This window comes from Pteropus vampyrus, unplaced genomic scaffold (genome assembly GCF_000151845.1).
Source record: "Pteropus vampyrus isolate Shadow unplaced genomic scaffold, Pvam_2.0 Scaffold816, whole genome shotgun sequence".
Lineage (NCBI taxonomy): Eukaryota > Metazoa > Chordata > Mammalia > Chiroptera > Pteropodidae > Pteropus > Pteropus vampyrus.
Window position 1 is genome coordinate 434263 of NW_011889597.1, and position 16434 is coordinate 450696.

The 16434-nt window shown below is 43.6% G+C and overlaps 1 protein-coding gene and 1 non-coding gene across 8 annotated transcripts in view; one reads left to right on the plus strand and one right to left on the minus strand.

Moving 5' to 3' along the window:
• Positions 1-16004, minus strand: part of SUFU (SUFU negative regulator of hedgehog signaling) — a 95005-nt gene extending 79001 nt beyond the window's left edge. For 4 of the 7 annotated variants that reach the window (XR_897413.2, XM_011385825.2, XM_023526304.1 and 1 more), the window contains exons 1-2: positions 15629-16003; positions 11399-11533 (exon numbers count right to left, since the gene is read on the minus strand). Coding sequence is in view for 6 of the 7 variants with exons in the window: in XM_011385825.2 (XP_011384127.1) it covers positions 11399-11533; positions 15629-15810 (317 nt within the window). In the remaining variant the exon portion in view is untranslated. Of the gene's footprint in view, positions 1-11398; positions 11534-15628 lie in introns of all 7 variants that reach the window. The other 3 variants (XM_011385824.2, XM_011385823.2, XM_023526303.1) reach the window with 2 other exon arrangements.
• On the plus strand, positions 3720-3838 carry LOC111734132. Its single transcript, XR_002778325.1, has one exon. It is a non-coding gene; the product is annotated as a 5S ribosomal RNA (ribosomal RNA).
• Positions 16005-16434: the final 430 nt, after the last annotated feature.

The window sequence follows — 16434 nt, forward strand, 5'->3', positions numbered from 1 at the left end:
TATTCTGAAACGGTGTTTGGTGACTGTACAAGTACTATATACTAGGTAGTTACACTTTAAAAAATTCTTTTGAAATGTTTTTATGGTAATCTGACATAGCTAAGATTTTTTTAAAACTTCCATATATATTGTATTAACTTTGTATAATCTTAAAAAAAGAAAGAATGAGGTGGGAGGGGGTTTGGGAGGTTGGATGTAAAAAATGAAATGATTAAGTACAAATTGGCAGTTACAACGTAGTCACAGGGATGTAAAGTACAGCATAGGGAATGTAGTCAGTAATACTATAATAATTATGTATGGTGTCACATGGGTACCAGACTTATCAGGGCGATCAGGGTACCAAACTTATCGGGGGAATTACTTCGTAAGTTATATAAATGTCTAACCACTATGCTATATACCTGAAACTAATATAATATTAACCGTCAACTGTAATTGAAAACAAAACAAAACAAAAAGAATGAATGAAAAAAAGAACAAGAAAAGTTCCATCAGCTGAGACTGTGCACCCTTACACTGAGCTAAGAGTCCGGTGAGGCTACAGTACTGGGCAGCTGCCTTTAACTCTGAATAGTAGATGCTCTTTCCACTCCATGCCATCTAATCAGATTCAAGGGAATGCATTTGCCTCACTCAAGTGGATGTTTCCTGAGATCCCTTGCTGGGAGCCGAAGACCACAATCCCACAGCATTCCTCAAGTTTAAAAACAGTAGCTCTCAGGACTGATTCAGCTAAGAATCCAGCCAAACAAACTCACCTGGCTCCCAAAACTTAGAGTGTCTTAACTCTATCCCAGTGAGCCAAGAGCTTCCCAGATTGAGAAACCAAATCTAACAAAAAGCACCATGCCCAGAACAGCAGACCCTTTCTCTGCAAGGTGGTAAAATCTCATGGTTCAATCTCTCCTAGTGGATGCCTACTGTACCTTCTTCCCTCTACTCCCAACTATCACCAAAGAAGCAAAAGTCAATCCCCTGGGATTCTAAGCCAGCCTGGTACTCTATAGGAATACAATGGGCCACAGAAAGCCTGGTGCAGAGGTTTCGTGGCATCATTATAACAGCTGCCACTCAGCTTTGGCTTAAAGCAACAAAAATCTTTTTTAGGAAATAAACAAAAGATAAGCTAGGCTAATGGCAGCAAGATCACAGTCTGATTTGGGAAGCAAGGTGCCATTTGCACTGGTGTACAGCCTGGCTTCTTGTATACCCAAGAGCCAGACATTCTGCCCAAGGGCCTTTTGTCCACCCACTATCCTCCAGGACTGTGGGAAGCCAGCTACCCCAAAAGACAGAGACATCTGAAAGAGGGTAATGAAAAGAAACAAATCTTTTCAGCATCTCCATTCCCCAAGAACAAGGACTGTACTTTTTGCATGTTCTGTACACGGGCACATCATGTCACAGCTGAACAAATGCTAAATGGCAATAATATTCCCATTGCTGTCCAAAAAGATAATCAGGCTGAGACATTCAAAAACAAGCAAGATAAGACAGTATTAAAAAGCAATAAGCCTTCCTCTCAGTCACTATCAAAGTCACACTCAAATATCTTAATGGCATTTCCTTTGAGCCACGTTTGCTGCTGTTTCCCTTTTTAGGGAAATAAAACCATCACTCAACTCTGTTCTCTTGCCTTCATATCATGCTGAGGCCCCACATTACTGGAAAAATTTCCTAAAGCCCCACTCCTGCCCCCATCATGTCATCCCTTTGCTTTCCTCGTCAGTCAACAGATAATTTGCTGAAGATCACATTCTTTACATTGCCTTCAAACTCTCCAACCTCATCTGGTTCCACTGTCCTCTCTTATGAAGCCCCAAACATACTGGCCTTCTTTCTATTCTTTGAATACCTCAAGATCCTTCCTACCTTAGGGCCTTTGCATTAGTATTTTCACTGCCTACAGTTTTTACATGGTTGAGTGACCAGAGCACTGCAAAATTACAGGGAGCACCGACTGCAAAGAGAGCCACTGAATGGTTCTGAGTAGCAGAGAGACATTTATGAGATGCTGTGGACAATGACCCCGCCACAGAAATAGCACAGAACTAAAAAAGATCTACACTGGCAATGCTCCTGGCCAAGCTCCAACCCCAAAGGTTCCATGCTCAGCTACTGTCTTCCTTCTGGGACCTTTCTCTGTGCAAAGCACCTGGCTATGAGAATGAAAAATTGCCAAACTGGCTTTAGGAGCATGGGAATCCAGCATATCTGCAACCCAATAGATTGGAAAAGCTAGAGCAAAAAGAAGAAGGGGTTAGGGCAAGCCACAGTGTCATCTGTTGGTTTCCGCTGTTTTTTCCTCTAACCAATCAAGCTTTTCAGAAACATTTAGGAGTCAAGTCCATCATAGGCATAAAGTGCAACCAGCCAGCTTGATCCCCTGGGACCGGGAGCTTGGGCCAGGCCCTATTCCCTAGTAGCTACCCCTTCCACAGGCATGGCTTCTAAGCTTCTGACCTCATGTTGAAAAGCCTGAGATCAGAGTAATGGAAACTGGTGGTCAGAGGCAGGGCTCCAAGTGCCCTCAGGGATCACGTGGAGGTCAGCAGTACAAAAGCAAAACATTTCCTTGATTTGCCTTCTTGTGGCAAAGCTGGTTCTACTACTAGGGACTCAAGAAGCAATTGCCTCAAAAGAATCTCACCCATCTCTTGGCATTTGTGCTTATACTGTGAACCTTCTGTATACCTTGGGTATCAGGCACCTGGTACCCAACATTTTTGATAAAGTGGTCAACTTTTTATAAATGAAAAAAGCAAATACATAACTAAAAAGTAACGACTATAATAGATGGAACAGGAAAAGTACAGGCCAGGAAAGTTTTGGATTTTGAAAAATCCTCTTTATCTGGTTCAACCAAGACAGAGAGTCTGAGGTCTGGCTGGGGTCTCAAGGAGCCTGGTGTACTCATTTCTCATCTAAGGCAAGGTTAAGCTCTCTAGGGTCTGCAGTGGACAAGTTTGCACACCAGTCTTTCTATAGTCTGTACTGGAGGGTACAATCAATCTCAAACCTTGGGAATGAGGTTGTAGGCCCCAGTACCAGCTATAGACTTTAAAGAAGATACCACTGTTATGGAAAAAAAAGGCATAGAACTCAAGAGTCAGGCCCAGTTAAAACCAACAAGATGGAAGAGTTAAGATGTGGACCCAGCACCTACTCAGGAGAAATAACTCACTTAATGGCTTGAAAAGTGACCAAAAGGAAAATATGCCAGAAAAAAATAACTAGCCCCACTGTTTGAACACATGATGTGAGAAGATAGGGTATATATGGTCAAGGGTGGAGTGAAGAGTGGAAAAGACAAGGAACAAAAATAAAGAACAGATAAAAATGACAGATAAGCACATGAAGACAGTTCAACATCTCATGTTATTAGGGAACTGAAAATTAATATAATGAGATACTATTCCATCCTACTAGAATGGCTAAAATCCAAAAAAAAATGACAATACCAAATGCTGGTGAGGACACAGAATGAGAGGAACTCATTCATTGCTGTTGGGAATGCAAAAGGTACAGCCACTTTGGAAGATAGTTTCACAGTTTCTTATAAAGCTAAACATAGTCTTATCATATGATCCAGCAATTTAACCCAAATGAATTGAAACTTATGTCCACAAAAATCCACATATGAATGTTTATGACAGCTTTATTCAAAGCTGCCAAAAACTGAAAGCAATCAAGATGTCCTTCAATAAGTGAATGGAGTCTATGGCCATGCCACCCTGAACATGCCCGATCTCGTTTGATCTTGGAAGCTAAGCAGGGTTGGGCCTGGTTAGTATTTGGATGGGAGACCACCTAGGAAGACCAGGTGCTGTAGGCTTAAAAAAATAAGTGAATGGAAAAACTATGGTACATACATATAATGGAATACTATTCAGTGATAAAAGGAAATGAGCTACCAGGCCCCCAAAAAACACCTTAAAGTCATACTGCTTAGTAAAAAGATTACATACTGTATGATCCCAACTATATAACATTTTGGAAAAGGCAAAACTAAAGAGACAGTAAAACAATCAGTGGTTGCCAGGAGTTTGGGAGAATGGAGGAAGGGATGAACAGGCAAACCAGAGGGCATTTTTAGGACAGTGAAACTATTCTGAATGACAGTATAATGGTGGATACGAAATATGTATTTCTCAAAACTCATAGAACCATACAACACAAAGAGTAAACCCTAATGTAGGGACATTAGTTAATAAAATGTATCAGTACTGATTCATCAATTGTAACAAATGTACCACACTAACGTAAGATATTAACAAGGCAAACTTATAAGCAGAGGACAGAAAGTATACGGGAACTCTTTATACTATCTGTTCAATTTTCTGTAAACCTAAAACTGCTCTAAAATATAAAGTCTACTAATTTTAAAAACCATTACAGAAACTAAAATTTTTTTTAAATGATATAACAATCTGTATTGATATAAAGACAGAGGAAAAATATATCCTCTGCAGGGTGACAAAACGTCTTTATATCAGAACAAAAATCTTCCGCAGACTGGCTCTACAGACACCTTGGCTAGATGATATGAGTATTCTCTGCTTCTAAATGTTCCTCTTTTCTACATCCTCTCCCCAGAGATAATGATCAGATACCCAACACATCCTGGTCAACACATGCTCTTGGGGCCTCACAAGAAGCACACTGACCACACAAGAAGTAAGACCATGTGAACTTGACATCTAAGCGAGAAGCATCATCTTTGTGCTTTTAAGAGTTGCAGACTCTTAAAGCATCCAAGATACCTTTAAAGTTAAAGGCATAATTGTAATACAGATCTCCAGCCCAACCCACTCTTTGCTCAGGTAGAGGAAGGGAGGGTGAGGATTGCGGGAGCCAGACTGCCTGGGTTCATAGTCTAGCTCTAGCATTCACTGGCTGGGTACATAAGTTACTTAACATCTTTGTGCCTCAGTTTCTTTATAAAATGAGATTAATAATCCCTATCTCACAGACTTGTTGTGAAGATTAAATTGTCTTGCACACAGTAAGAGCTATAGGTGTTTGTAATTATTATTATGCATTTTAAGTGTCTTGAAGCACTGAAGATCACAGGGTGATCTCTATAGCCTCAAAGCCACAGAAGTCAGGCAAAGCCAAAAGCTGCTCCCAGCTCCAATCCTCATTACCTTCTTCTTTCCCAGGGACTTTGCCATTTCTTACCAAGTAGATGCAGGGGTGAGGAGACCATTCTTACAAGGCTCAGATCAGAGAGGATAAGATCACACCACACCTATCTTAGGCCCAGCCATCAGAACTGAGCTACTTACTGAAACAGGAAATGTAACTGAGTCGGATCCCTCGGAGACAGGATAGAGGAATGAATTTAGGAGTCAAAGGCCAAAGTCCAGAGTCAGGACCTCTGAGTCACAATGCTGGTCAAGGGAGGTACTGGCAAACCAAGACCTAGAACACGGCATTCTATAGGAAAAAAGCCGCAGTGTGGAAGATGGGAGCCTAGAAGGGCGTACTGAACAGGGAAGAATGCTGGAACTGAAAGATCCAATCATGTGGAACCCATAAAGGCTTCTGAGCCTCTGCCTCTCTCCACAGGAAGAGAAGGAAATCTCCTAGTGCCGACCAGCCCCAAGCACCACTCTGGCATGGCAGTCACTGCCCAATAATCAGGCCTCTAAGGACTTTTTTAAAAAATTATAATTACATATAGTATTGTTAGTTTCAGGTATACAACATAGTGCTTCAACATTTATAAACCTTACAAAGTGATCACCTCTCGGACTTTTTCAAATGGGTTTGACTAGGCCAGCTCAAGAAATCTCTTCCCAACTGTTCCCTTACTACTGAGAGGCTCTCAGTTTTGGAGAATTTAGCATCCCTACCCCATGAAGGAAGAGCAAATCCATGATGCAAATGAGATGCTTTATAAAGGATTAAACCACATACCTACACAGGCCTGCTGGGAGCCCCACAATGCTTCAGGTCTTCCTGTGGTCACCAAAGAAAAGGAATTCTCAGTGTTTCAAAATTCAGAGATCTGGGGCCTGCAATCCAACCCAGAGTTGGGGTTTCAGCTTCAGGAAGAGCTCTAGCCCCACTGCTGGCCCCAATCCCCAATCTGGGCTAAAACAAAAGGTACCCTGCTCTGTCGAGGTAGCCCAGATTCCCTGCCCTTAGCAGGGAGCAGTCACCACTTCGCACCAACAATCATCCTGAAACTAAACACCTCTGAGATGAAAAGCAGAGGGACCAAAGCTTCAGGGAGGACTGCCTCTGATGAGCCCCCACAGTAGTACTTCCTTGGCCTCCTGTGCCCATTTGGGGGTAGGGTTGGGACCTACCATCTGTGTATGGCTTACAGAGGCATTCCAGATACCAGCCTCATGAAAGCTTTGGAAATAAAGCAGAGACCTAACATGAGGGGGGACCATGCTCCCAGGACAGGTGTCCCAAGACAGGTGTATTATGGCAAAAGCAGGATTTCCACTGGAAACTCCAGGGGATGAAATGGCATAAAAAGTTCCTGCAAAGCAAACTTTGAAGAGGAAAAATTAGCATTTCCCACCTGTAGGGGATCAAGGCCACACAAAACAACAAGTGGAAAAGTTAATCTGTATGCAGTTTTAATAAATAACTTATTCAGTACAGAGCCCAGCTGAGAGGAACCTGAAGGGAAAAAGAGGTTTTCTACCAAACCAGTAGAAGCAGCCATAGAAAACCAGTCACCAGCAGTTCCAAGCCCCAAGGGCGGCAAGAACTCCAAACTCCATGAATATATCTGCCGAGAAGCCAGCATTTGTGGTACACAGCTCACATAGATCATGGCAGCAGAGGTGGTGCGGGCTCTGTCCTGTGAGGCTGCCAGCCTTTGGGCCAGCAGCACACAAGGCTGTCTTTGGAACCAGCCCGAAATGTACGGCAGGACCTGCCCAGTAGAATCTCATCAGGGTAGTCTGCCTGAGATCACAAACACTCTGTACCCAGCCAGCCTCTGTAAGCGCCTTGCTTAGGCTCCTAGTAGTTTGGGTCCAGCCAGGGATGCTGGCAATACTGGAGGCAGCCAGAAATCCTCATGGATAGCCACCTCTTACACAGCCCCACAAATCTCTACATTCCAGTCTACAGCTGCCTGGCCACAAAAGGAAGAGCCAGAGCTGCAGGCTTCAGACAAGCACTTGGCAGCTGATGCTCAGCTGTCTCGCACCTAACCAAGTCCATGGCCACGAAAAGCAACAGGACAGTCTCTGTTGCTGAAGTCAACTGGATGTAGCCTTCGGGTTCCTAGAAAAGCACTCCATTCTCCCCGGTGGCTGCCCTGAGCTGGAACTTGTTCCATCTCTCCAACTTCAGAAACAGCCTCTTAAGAATCTTTTAATCCAAACAAGTGCTCTCTTATCCTGTTTCCTTTCCTGAATGTAAACAAGGAAAACACTTGGATGGAACTGGCCAGCCCGGGGCTCATTCAATGAGCTTGCCCTTCACCCTTTTTAGGGCTACTAGTGTGGGGCTCCCCACCTACTCCCCCAAAAAAGCCTGCCAGGGACAAGAAGAAATGCAGGAGACCCTTGGGCTTCTGCTCGTCCTTATCTTCAACAAGCTGTGAGGAGAAAGAAAGATCTTAATGGAGAAAGTACACAATAGGCATTTAATAAATGCTATTGACAAATCAGAATGGAAAGACAATATAGTACAGTGGCTAAGAATACAGGCTTTGGGGTTACTAGACCTGGCTCCTAATTTGCCACCTGTGCAGTAAGTTTTCTAAGCCTAAATTTCTGTGTCTATTAGTAAGAGACTATTTTATATAAAGAATTTAGCACTAACCTGGAATATAGCAAAAACTTTTTAAAAAGTTGGCTTATGTTATCATCTTAGAGACAAACAATGTCCCATACATTCCTTTCTCCCCCTCAAAAAAGAGAGTATAGGAGAGTAGGGATGTTAGGAGATGGCTTCTCTCATTAACTTTCTGGATGGCCTTTCCAGGCTACTGGACTATCCTCAGCTGCTCAATTAAGATGTTTCAGTGTTTCCTATGTGTCTGTGACAATAAATAATACTGAATCATACTTTTTAAAAAGTTCCCTTTTCAATTCTCTTTCAGTGTTTCTAATCACGGCTAGGGTAAGGTTCTATTCGGTGTTAGCATATCTTTTTAACACCTCTCATACTTCTTGCTAATCTCTTAAACAAAAGAGAAGAGTGGCCTCAGGCTTAGAATCTTCTGTGACAGGCCAATATATTAAGCTAGAATTTAATAACATTGCTTTGTTATCACTGTTTATTTCCATAATTACCTTTAAATTACAGCAAGTGATATTAGTTTTCATATACTGTAATGATTTAACTTTTAAAAGTATATTTCTAAAAGGACGGTTAATTTAAAGAAAACATAAAGTAGATTATATACTGAAGGTGGCAAAAATTATGAAGGCGACACTAGAAGTTTTGGAAGCACTGGGCTAGAAGATTTTTAAATCCTCTCTCAGTCCTAAATGTTGATGACCTAGAGTGTCAGGCTGCAGATCGCACCCCAGCTCCCTTCCTACAAGGTTCCCTTCAAACTTCACCTCCTCCCTGGAGCTTCTTCTGATCCAGCAGGCTGACTAACAGTCACTTGTTCTACTCTGCTCCCAGATCATGTTCTATGTCCATGGATTTGTAGCATTTACTACTCAGTACTATAACCATCTCTTTACATTGATCTCCCTTAGAGAACATGAGCTCCTTGAGACAAGAATTATGCCTCAGCATTTTATTCTCAAGACATCTATTAAGATGTTCTGTGTCTGGTACAAAATAGGAGCTAAAAAAATGAACTGATCCATCTGTCTTTTTTTTTTCACTGAATGAGAAGACAAAAGACAGTGAAGAAGAATATTGCCAGAGATTCATTTGCCTTAATTCCAATTTAACACTTCTTAGCACTTAAGCTGAAAGGCAGAACACTCACCTTTCTCACCTCAGCTTCAAGCACTAAATTAAATGAGAATCAATAAATCTGTTCCAAAGATGCCTCATCACATGATATGTCTGGAAAAGCAAACTTTTCTTCAGGAAACTTACCAAGCTCAAGAAGAAACCAGTCACATCAGCACAAGACCAATTACAAAGGTACTTTTCACTTCTGCAATATAGACCAGAACTGGGTAAACATCCAAGAACATTTTACCCATGTCCTTCTGGTGGCAGGATATAAAATACCAGAAAATACTAGGCTTGAGTGGTAAGCAGAAAGCCTAAATGGAGGTCTCACTAGTGTCGTAAGTGACATATGAATATTAAAATGTTTTAGAAATAAAAAAATGACACACATGTACAGGGGTACTGTTAAACTAGAAAAAAACAGTAAGGAGGACCTTCTTTCAAACTGAGGTTGCCCCTTCTGAAATATGGGGTTTTCTCAATTATATTCATGTTATCTTGGGTCTTGAATCCATACCTGATAAACAGGTAAACTGTAAGAATCTTTAAGCCACATAGGAAATGGTATTCTTTTAACTATTATAAATCTGTCAACAAAAAGGTCCAGCCTAGCTGCAATAAATATCCTCTTCAGGTTCTTATTAAGAATATGAATTAAAATCCAGCACAGTCCCTTCACTCCCTGTATTTGGTTTGCTATTCATCTCCATTATTAATACTGTAATGTAGGGTCCCCGTTCAGGCATACTTTTTAAAAAGTTTGGGACTAATTCCCTAGTCTCAAAGCCTTCTGCTGACATTGCAATGGATCCATTTAGAAGGCCATAAAGGCAGGCCCAGGCATTTGCTCCTGACAGGTAATCAGTGAGGATACAAGGCCTGGGCCTCTGAGCTTAATAAGAGAAAAGAGGAAGTTGGGATGGGCCTGTGATCAGAGAGGTGGTATAGTCCAGTGGTTAAGAGCTCAGACTTTGGACTTAGAAAGCTCAATTCAATAACTCCTTTACAGCCTAGATGTGTGACTTTAGGCAATTCATTTAACCCCTCAACTCAGTTCCTCCTCTATAAAATGGAGATAACAAAATAACCTGATAAGATTGCAAAGAATTTTACACAATAATACAGAAGATAGTAAGAAGTAAAACAAAGCAAAAGCAAAAAAAAAAAAAAAAAGACTATTATCATCTTCTTCATCATCATTTTTAGAATCAGCCTCTTATGCTGGGGCAGGGCAAAAGAGCCCTACTACACTTTCAAGCTACATACACTAAGCAGCCACCATCAAGATAACAAAAAGATGGTGTAAGAGGCAAAAAATGAGTATGAAAAGCAAAAAACAGACTAGGATAAGGTAACAGAAATAGAATCAGCTTTTGATTAAGCATGCTAGTAAAGGGGCTGGAAAGATGGCATTTAAATTGAAGAAAAGAATCCCTCCCTCAAAAGAGTATAGATGGAAACAAAATGTTTTTTTAAAATTACAGATAGCAGCTTATTAGAGTATGTGATATAATTATTTAAGAGGCAATAGAGCGCAGTCATAGGAGTATGGACTGTGGAGCCAGACTGCCTGTGTTAGAATCCTGGCTCCACCACTTCCAAGCTGAATCTCTTGTGTCTCGCTTTCCTCATTTTTAAAATGGGGCGAATATTAGTACCTACCAGCATTACACAGTTGTGGTAAAAAATAAAATTAGTATACACAAACACACACACACACACACACAGAGCCATTATAAGAATGCTTGGCTCATAATTGATGCTTAATAAATGTTAGCTTTTGTGATTACTGTTGCTGTTATTTTAGCTGATTCAATACTAAGTTGATTACGTTTAACTTGACGTTACAATTTGTTTAAATTTAGTTATTATAAGGAGTAGAGGAGGTGAGTATAATTTAGAGATGTACAGGGCAGCAAATGGAAGACAGTAGGATAAAAAATGTACTGTGGTTAATCTGAGACAGACAACTGCAGGTTAAGAGGAAGTAGGTTAAGATGGACAGAGGGATAGAGATGGATATATTCATGATAGAGCAAGTAGAGTAAAATGTTAATGGTATTGTATAGGTAGTGGATAGATGAGTGTTCACTATAAAATTTTTTCAACATAACTTATGTTTAACATTTTTCATAATAAGTTAGAGAGGAAAAAAAAGAAGTAGATGTAAAGGCATCAATGTGAGTTTTGGGTCACAGCTATGCTGCCTGACCTCTGAGCTCAAACATCAGAGCAAGTTTGGAAAAACCCAGAGTTCCGAAACTCTTGCTCATCATGAACATTTTCCTGAGCCAGATGAGCAGAGTTCAAGTGCTGACCTGGCCCACCTCGGCCTGAGCAGATACAGACAGAGGACAGAAACTCAGAGGTTCTACCTAAGAAGTGCAGCCCCACAAGACTATGACTTTATCACTCCTGCTCAGGAAAACCTCAGAAATAAGGCTCAAGGCTAAGTAATGGACAGGTGGAGGGTGGGCAGGTGGCATACACTCACTCATGAACTCTGCTGTCACCATAGAGATCGCTCAGGCCGAAGCTGATGTAGTGCCAGTGCTCAGGGATGTTAGCAGAAGGGCTCCCCATGTTCCTGTACATGCTAACATAGTCCAAAGGGTCTGGGCCACCCAACCTGCAAAAGACAAAACACAGGGGTGTCAGTGTGAGCCTGAAAGCAGACAGTGTGAAGCTAAGGGTCTCTGCCTTATTAAACTAAAGGTCCCATCCTGGAGAAATCTGGTATGAAAGATAACTAAAGGGAGGCCATACCTCTCTGGGATAAGACCAAGGGATGGGCAATTGGAGGCTACCCAATTCCATAAGCACAACAGACTTCTTTCTCTGATCTCCAACAGCTAGGACCTCTTTTAGATATAAAACAGATTGTGTGGTTGCCCCTTTGCTTCCTCCAGTTTCATATTACCAATCCTAAATGGGATTGGCAGGGATTATCTCTCTTCCACAGTGCCTGTAAACATACCACACTTCAAGGCAAGAGGTGCATCAGTCAATCCAATTGGCCTCTGTTGAAAGACCATCCTGAGCGTCCCCAATGGGCATTGTTCCTCGAAGCAGAGGCTCAGCTCCACTCCTGCCTCTTAGACAGCTAATTCCTGAAAGACTATATTGTACCCTATGTTAATTTCAGTTTGTTCTGAACAAATGCAATACCTCCAGACCCCTGCCTGCACCCCACAGAGCAAAGCTGGTCTTTTATCATGCAAGCGACAAAGGCCAAACTTTGACTAGCTCAGCTCTGTACAGATAACTAGAGAAGCCAGACTGAGCCCTGTGAGGGGCCTGCATCTGGAAGGTGATCCCAGAGACTGCTGCCTCAAAAATAGAGCTGGAACATTAAATGATTTGGGGCCTCTGAGGACCGTATTAAACATCCACCATAATTCCAACATAGAGGCAACTGAGGAAGAGATTCAGTCATAATCTCACTCCGAAGATTTAATTCAATAAGGGTTCCCTTGGTAGAGTAATTAGTGCTCTTAAAAAAAAAAAATCTGCGTTTCTTCAAAATGTATAGGGAAACTTGGTAGATTTGAGAAATGGACAAAATAGAAACCATGAGTGGAGGAAGTCTGCATTTAGCCACAAACACTCTGTATTTGAGCTGCCTCAGACCGAATCTGATTGTTCCACAGACTGCAAAGCTTTGCCAGCCCTGGGATACTGATGGAGTGTGCTTTGCAACTGGGATCGTATGCTAAAGGAACACTAACAACCAAATAAAAGACATGTTATATGTGATCAAAGCAAGCTTGTCAGTACCATGCAATTTAAACACTTTAAAACCAGTAGGTCTGGTTTCATCCTCTTTTGCCAGGATATTATTTGCCTTTGTCAAAATCCTTATTCTTTGCTAGGAAATGCTAAGTTATTTATAGAACTTGTAAGAAAGTCGCTACAAATATCTTAGACTCTCAATTGAGTGGATTAGGGAAAGGGACAAATCTCCATGTCTTTCCTTAACTTTTGATTTTCCCAAATCAATTAACTAATTCCATCACCAGTTAGATTAGGAAAGTTTGTCAGGGAGAAAGGAAAGAAAAGGGTAGCTATCCCTGGAAGGACCCATGATAGCTACAGAAGCCTCGAACGGACAGGAGTAATGACAGGCTCCATATCTGCTCATTTCCTGCTGCAAATTCCCAGTCCTGTCCCTCCTTCGGCCTCGGTCCATCCAGAAACAAGTGCCAAAACTGTACCCCCAGTTCCATACTCCATCTGCCACTCCAAGCAGTCCTCTTTCTGGCCAAGTCTCCCAGGAGGCACTGCATCAAGGAGAGAGGCTTTACCTTAAAACTCCAACTGCAAGGAACGACCAAGAATCAGACAAAATGAATCTAGTCCCCAAGCACAGTGTTCTGTTCTACTTACTTGGAGGCCTGATAGGAAGCAGATAAGTATGTAGAAAATAATCATATTTTGCACTTAGATGTTATCCAAGGACCCAGAGCATCCTTCAACTTAATTCCTTGAACACCCAACTTTACACCTCAAGGCACAGACTCTGCTGTTCTTGCTTCTGGCCCCTGCTCACTAAAGTCTCAGTTTTCAGCCAAGATATCCTTGCTGGCCAGAATCCACTAGCCAAAGAGCCACCCTTCCATCGCAAGAAAAGGAATCCCAAGGTACCATAGGCCACAGCCAAACTCAGGCAGTGTGGGTCAGTCATCCTACTATGAGATGCAGAGCAGCTTTGTGGGATCCTAAATGTGAGGGACATCAACGAATTAATTTCAGGATCTTAATTATGCAAACCCCTCCAAATCTTAAAATGAACCAATCATTGAGCTGTTCCCTCTTATATTTTTCTGCATCCAGGCAGCATTTCTAATTTCACGGAGTGCTGTACGATTGTCTTTATTTATCATTACACATTAGTGCATCTCTGAAGATAAGTCCTGCCTGGTTAACAAGTTTGCAGCAGGAAGAAAAAAAAGTTGCCTAAACCAGTCTTAGTCCTTGGCATGTACTTCAATATCTTTTACACACAACTCTATCCTTCATGGCCACTTGGGTGACATAAAAACAGTTGCCCAAATCTGTGTAGGAATTTCTCCTTACACTAAAATGAGGCCTGACAAAGAGCATGGCAGAGCCAGGCACAATTTTCTCATGACACACAATATATATTTAAATATAGAGGTGCAATTAGAATAGGTGATTAAGTTATCAAGAGCAGTTTTTCACTCAGAAGCTCTCTTCAAAACTCCTCTCAACTAAGGAACAGTTTGCTTACCAGAGAAGACTATACTGTGGACCACACCTCCTCTTGGCTATCAGACAGAGGCAGGCTGCTCCCCATGGCCCTTTCTAAGGAGCAGGTGGCTGGTCCCCAGCCCTTCCAGGCTGTCAGATTCTTCACATGCTCCCAGGGAGCTAGCTGGTCTCAATCCTATAGGGCCTAGCTTCTGCCCGTGTCCTGGAGAAAGACTCAATACTAAAGGGAGAGATAACCAGCAAACACATCCACTCTATTCACTTAGGGTCTACCTGCCCCCATTGGCGCACACCCCAAGCAGTTGCTTGAACAGTCTTTCAGGATTCCATGAAGAGAGTCATCTAATACAATGCTTGCATGAATGTAGTTCCAGACAGATTCAATCAATTCCTCAGCCAACTTTTGGTCCAGAAAGACCATGAAAACGAGTTCTTTTCCACAATCCCCTTAACACCAGTTTTCCCCAGAGGCTGCAGGAAGAAACAGGTTGCAAACAGGAATGGGCAATGAGAAAAGACCATTCCTACTCCAAGGGCAGCCCATTTGTAAACAAGTCTAATCCTTAACTGAGCTACTTGAGAGTTACTCTCAGCTTCTCTGAGAAACCGCTACCTAAATCCTGAAGCTTGTGGCCGGGAAACTCCTCAACATCTCACTGCCTTCTTTCCTATGTGAATCCTAGGTCTTCAGCATTTACTGTGGTCCCCCCCTTCGATCCTCAGCCAAACCTCTCCCTGAGCCTGCCTCCGTTCTAGCCAATGCCTTAAAGCAAAGCAGCTGCAGAAACAGAGTCAGCTCCGCATCAAAAGAACTGTGCAGAGTAAGCAGAAAGTTTATCAGGAAAAGTTGTTCCATGAAACTTCAAACACCAAAGCACTGCACTGATAATGACTGAGCTCATTGGGAAAGTATCATAAGGAGATCTCCCAGTCTCTTCACAAGCACAACGCTCACAACTTGCTCCCCTCCTAACCCACAGGAGAGCCAGGGTGCCCAGACCCGCCCCTACCCTGTGCAGTCTCGTGCCCTCGGAGCTCCTCCAGCCGCGTTCCTCCAAAGCCCTCTCATATGCTCCCCAGGCCCCGCCTCGCCTCCCCCATCCCACTTGAGCCGCCCCCCCCCCCGGCTTCCCTTCGCCCACTAATGACCCCCTACAGGCGCCCCCTCCTTTCACCACGTTTACAGTTCCCACTCTCCTCTGGTTCCCCTCTCTGCTCCTACACACACCCTCAATTCACTCTATTCTCCTAGTCCTAGTTAACTCTTCAACCTCCCCACCCTCGTTAACCCTTTGCCACCCACAGGCTCCGTTAACCCCTTTGTCCCCATTTCCAACTTGAGCCTTAACTCCTTCCCTCACAGCAGGAAGCCCTCCTTTCAAGTGCTTTAACCATTCTCCTTCTCCTCCTTCTCCTTGGCATATTACTTCGCCCTTGGTGCTTTAACCCTGCCCTGCGCGCCGGGTCGGTCTCCCCACGGCCCAGGGCATACCAGTACTTGACGATAGCTGTAACCTGGAGCGGGTTCGGCTGGTCAGGGTACAGGCGGCGACACTCTCCGTAGATGGCGTGCAGTCCCGGAGGAAAGAGCGAAGCGAAGGCCGGCGGGGCAGTAGGGCCAGGGGCCGGGGGCGCGGCGGGGCCGGGGGCGCCGCTAGGCCGCAGCTCCGCCATCCGGGCGCGTAGGGCGCTGAGAGGACCCGCAAGGGCGGACGAGCGGGAGAGCACAGACGCGCCAGCGGGCGGACCCGGTGGGTGCGACTCCCCAAGGCGATGGGGGCTGCAGCGAGGTCTAGGCTCCGCGCCTGCGCACGGCGGACCGTCCGCCCAAGCCGTCGCCGCCTCAGAGACCGCCAGAGGGTGCCTCGGGGGCCTAGGGGCGCTCAAAGGGGCGGGGCAGCGGCGCGCCCTATTACGGATCCCATTGGCTAGTGTCTGTGCCAGTCACAGGCGGACGGCTTGCCCTGGCGATAGATCCCGCCTCTCACTCCCTGTGTCGGGGGTTTCCCAAGGCTCTTGGCCTCCCCCTAGTGTTAGGAGGAACCTACGTTTAAATAGAGCTGTGGAACCATCCTCATGAGGTGCTAGGGTCCCACGAAAACACTAGGAAATGTGCTAACGAAGGGTTTCACTAGTCTGCTGACACGCTGCTAACAAGGATTTAAACATAAATCTGACAATAGATTGATTCATTTGTGCATGTGGCATTAGTCTTAATAGATTATAAATCTGAATGCTTCCTACGTCTTTGAATGTCCACTGACCGTATTGACTGACACTAACACTGCTGAACTCAGG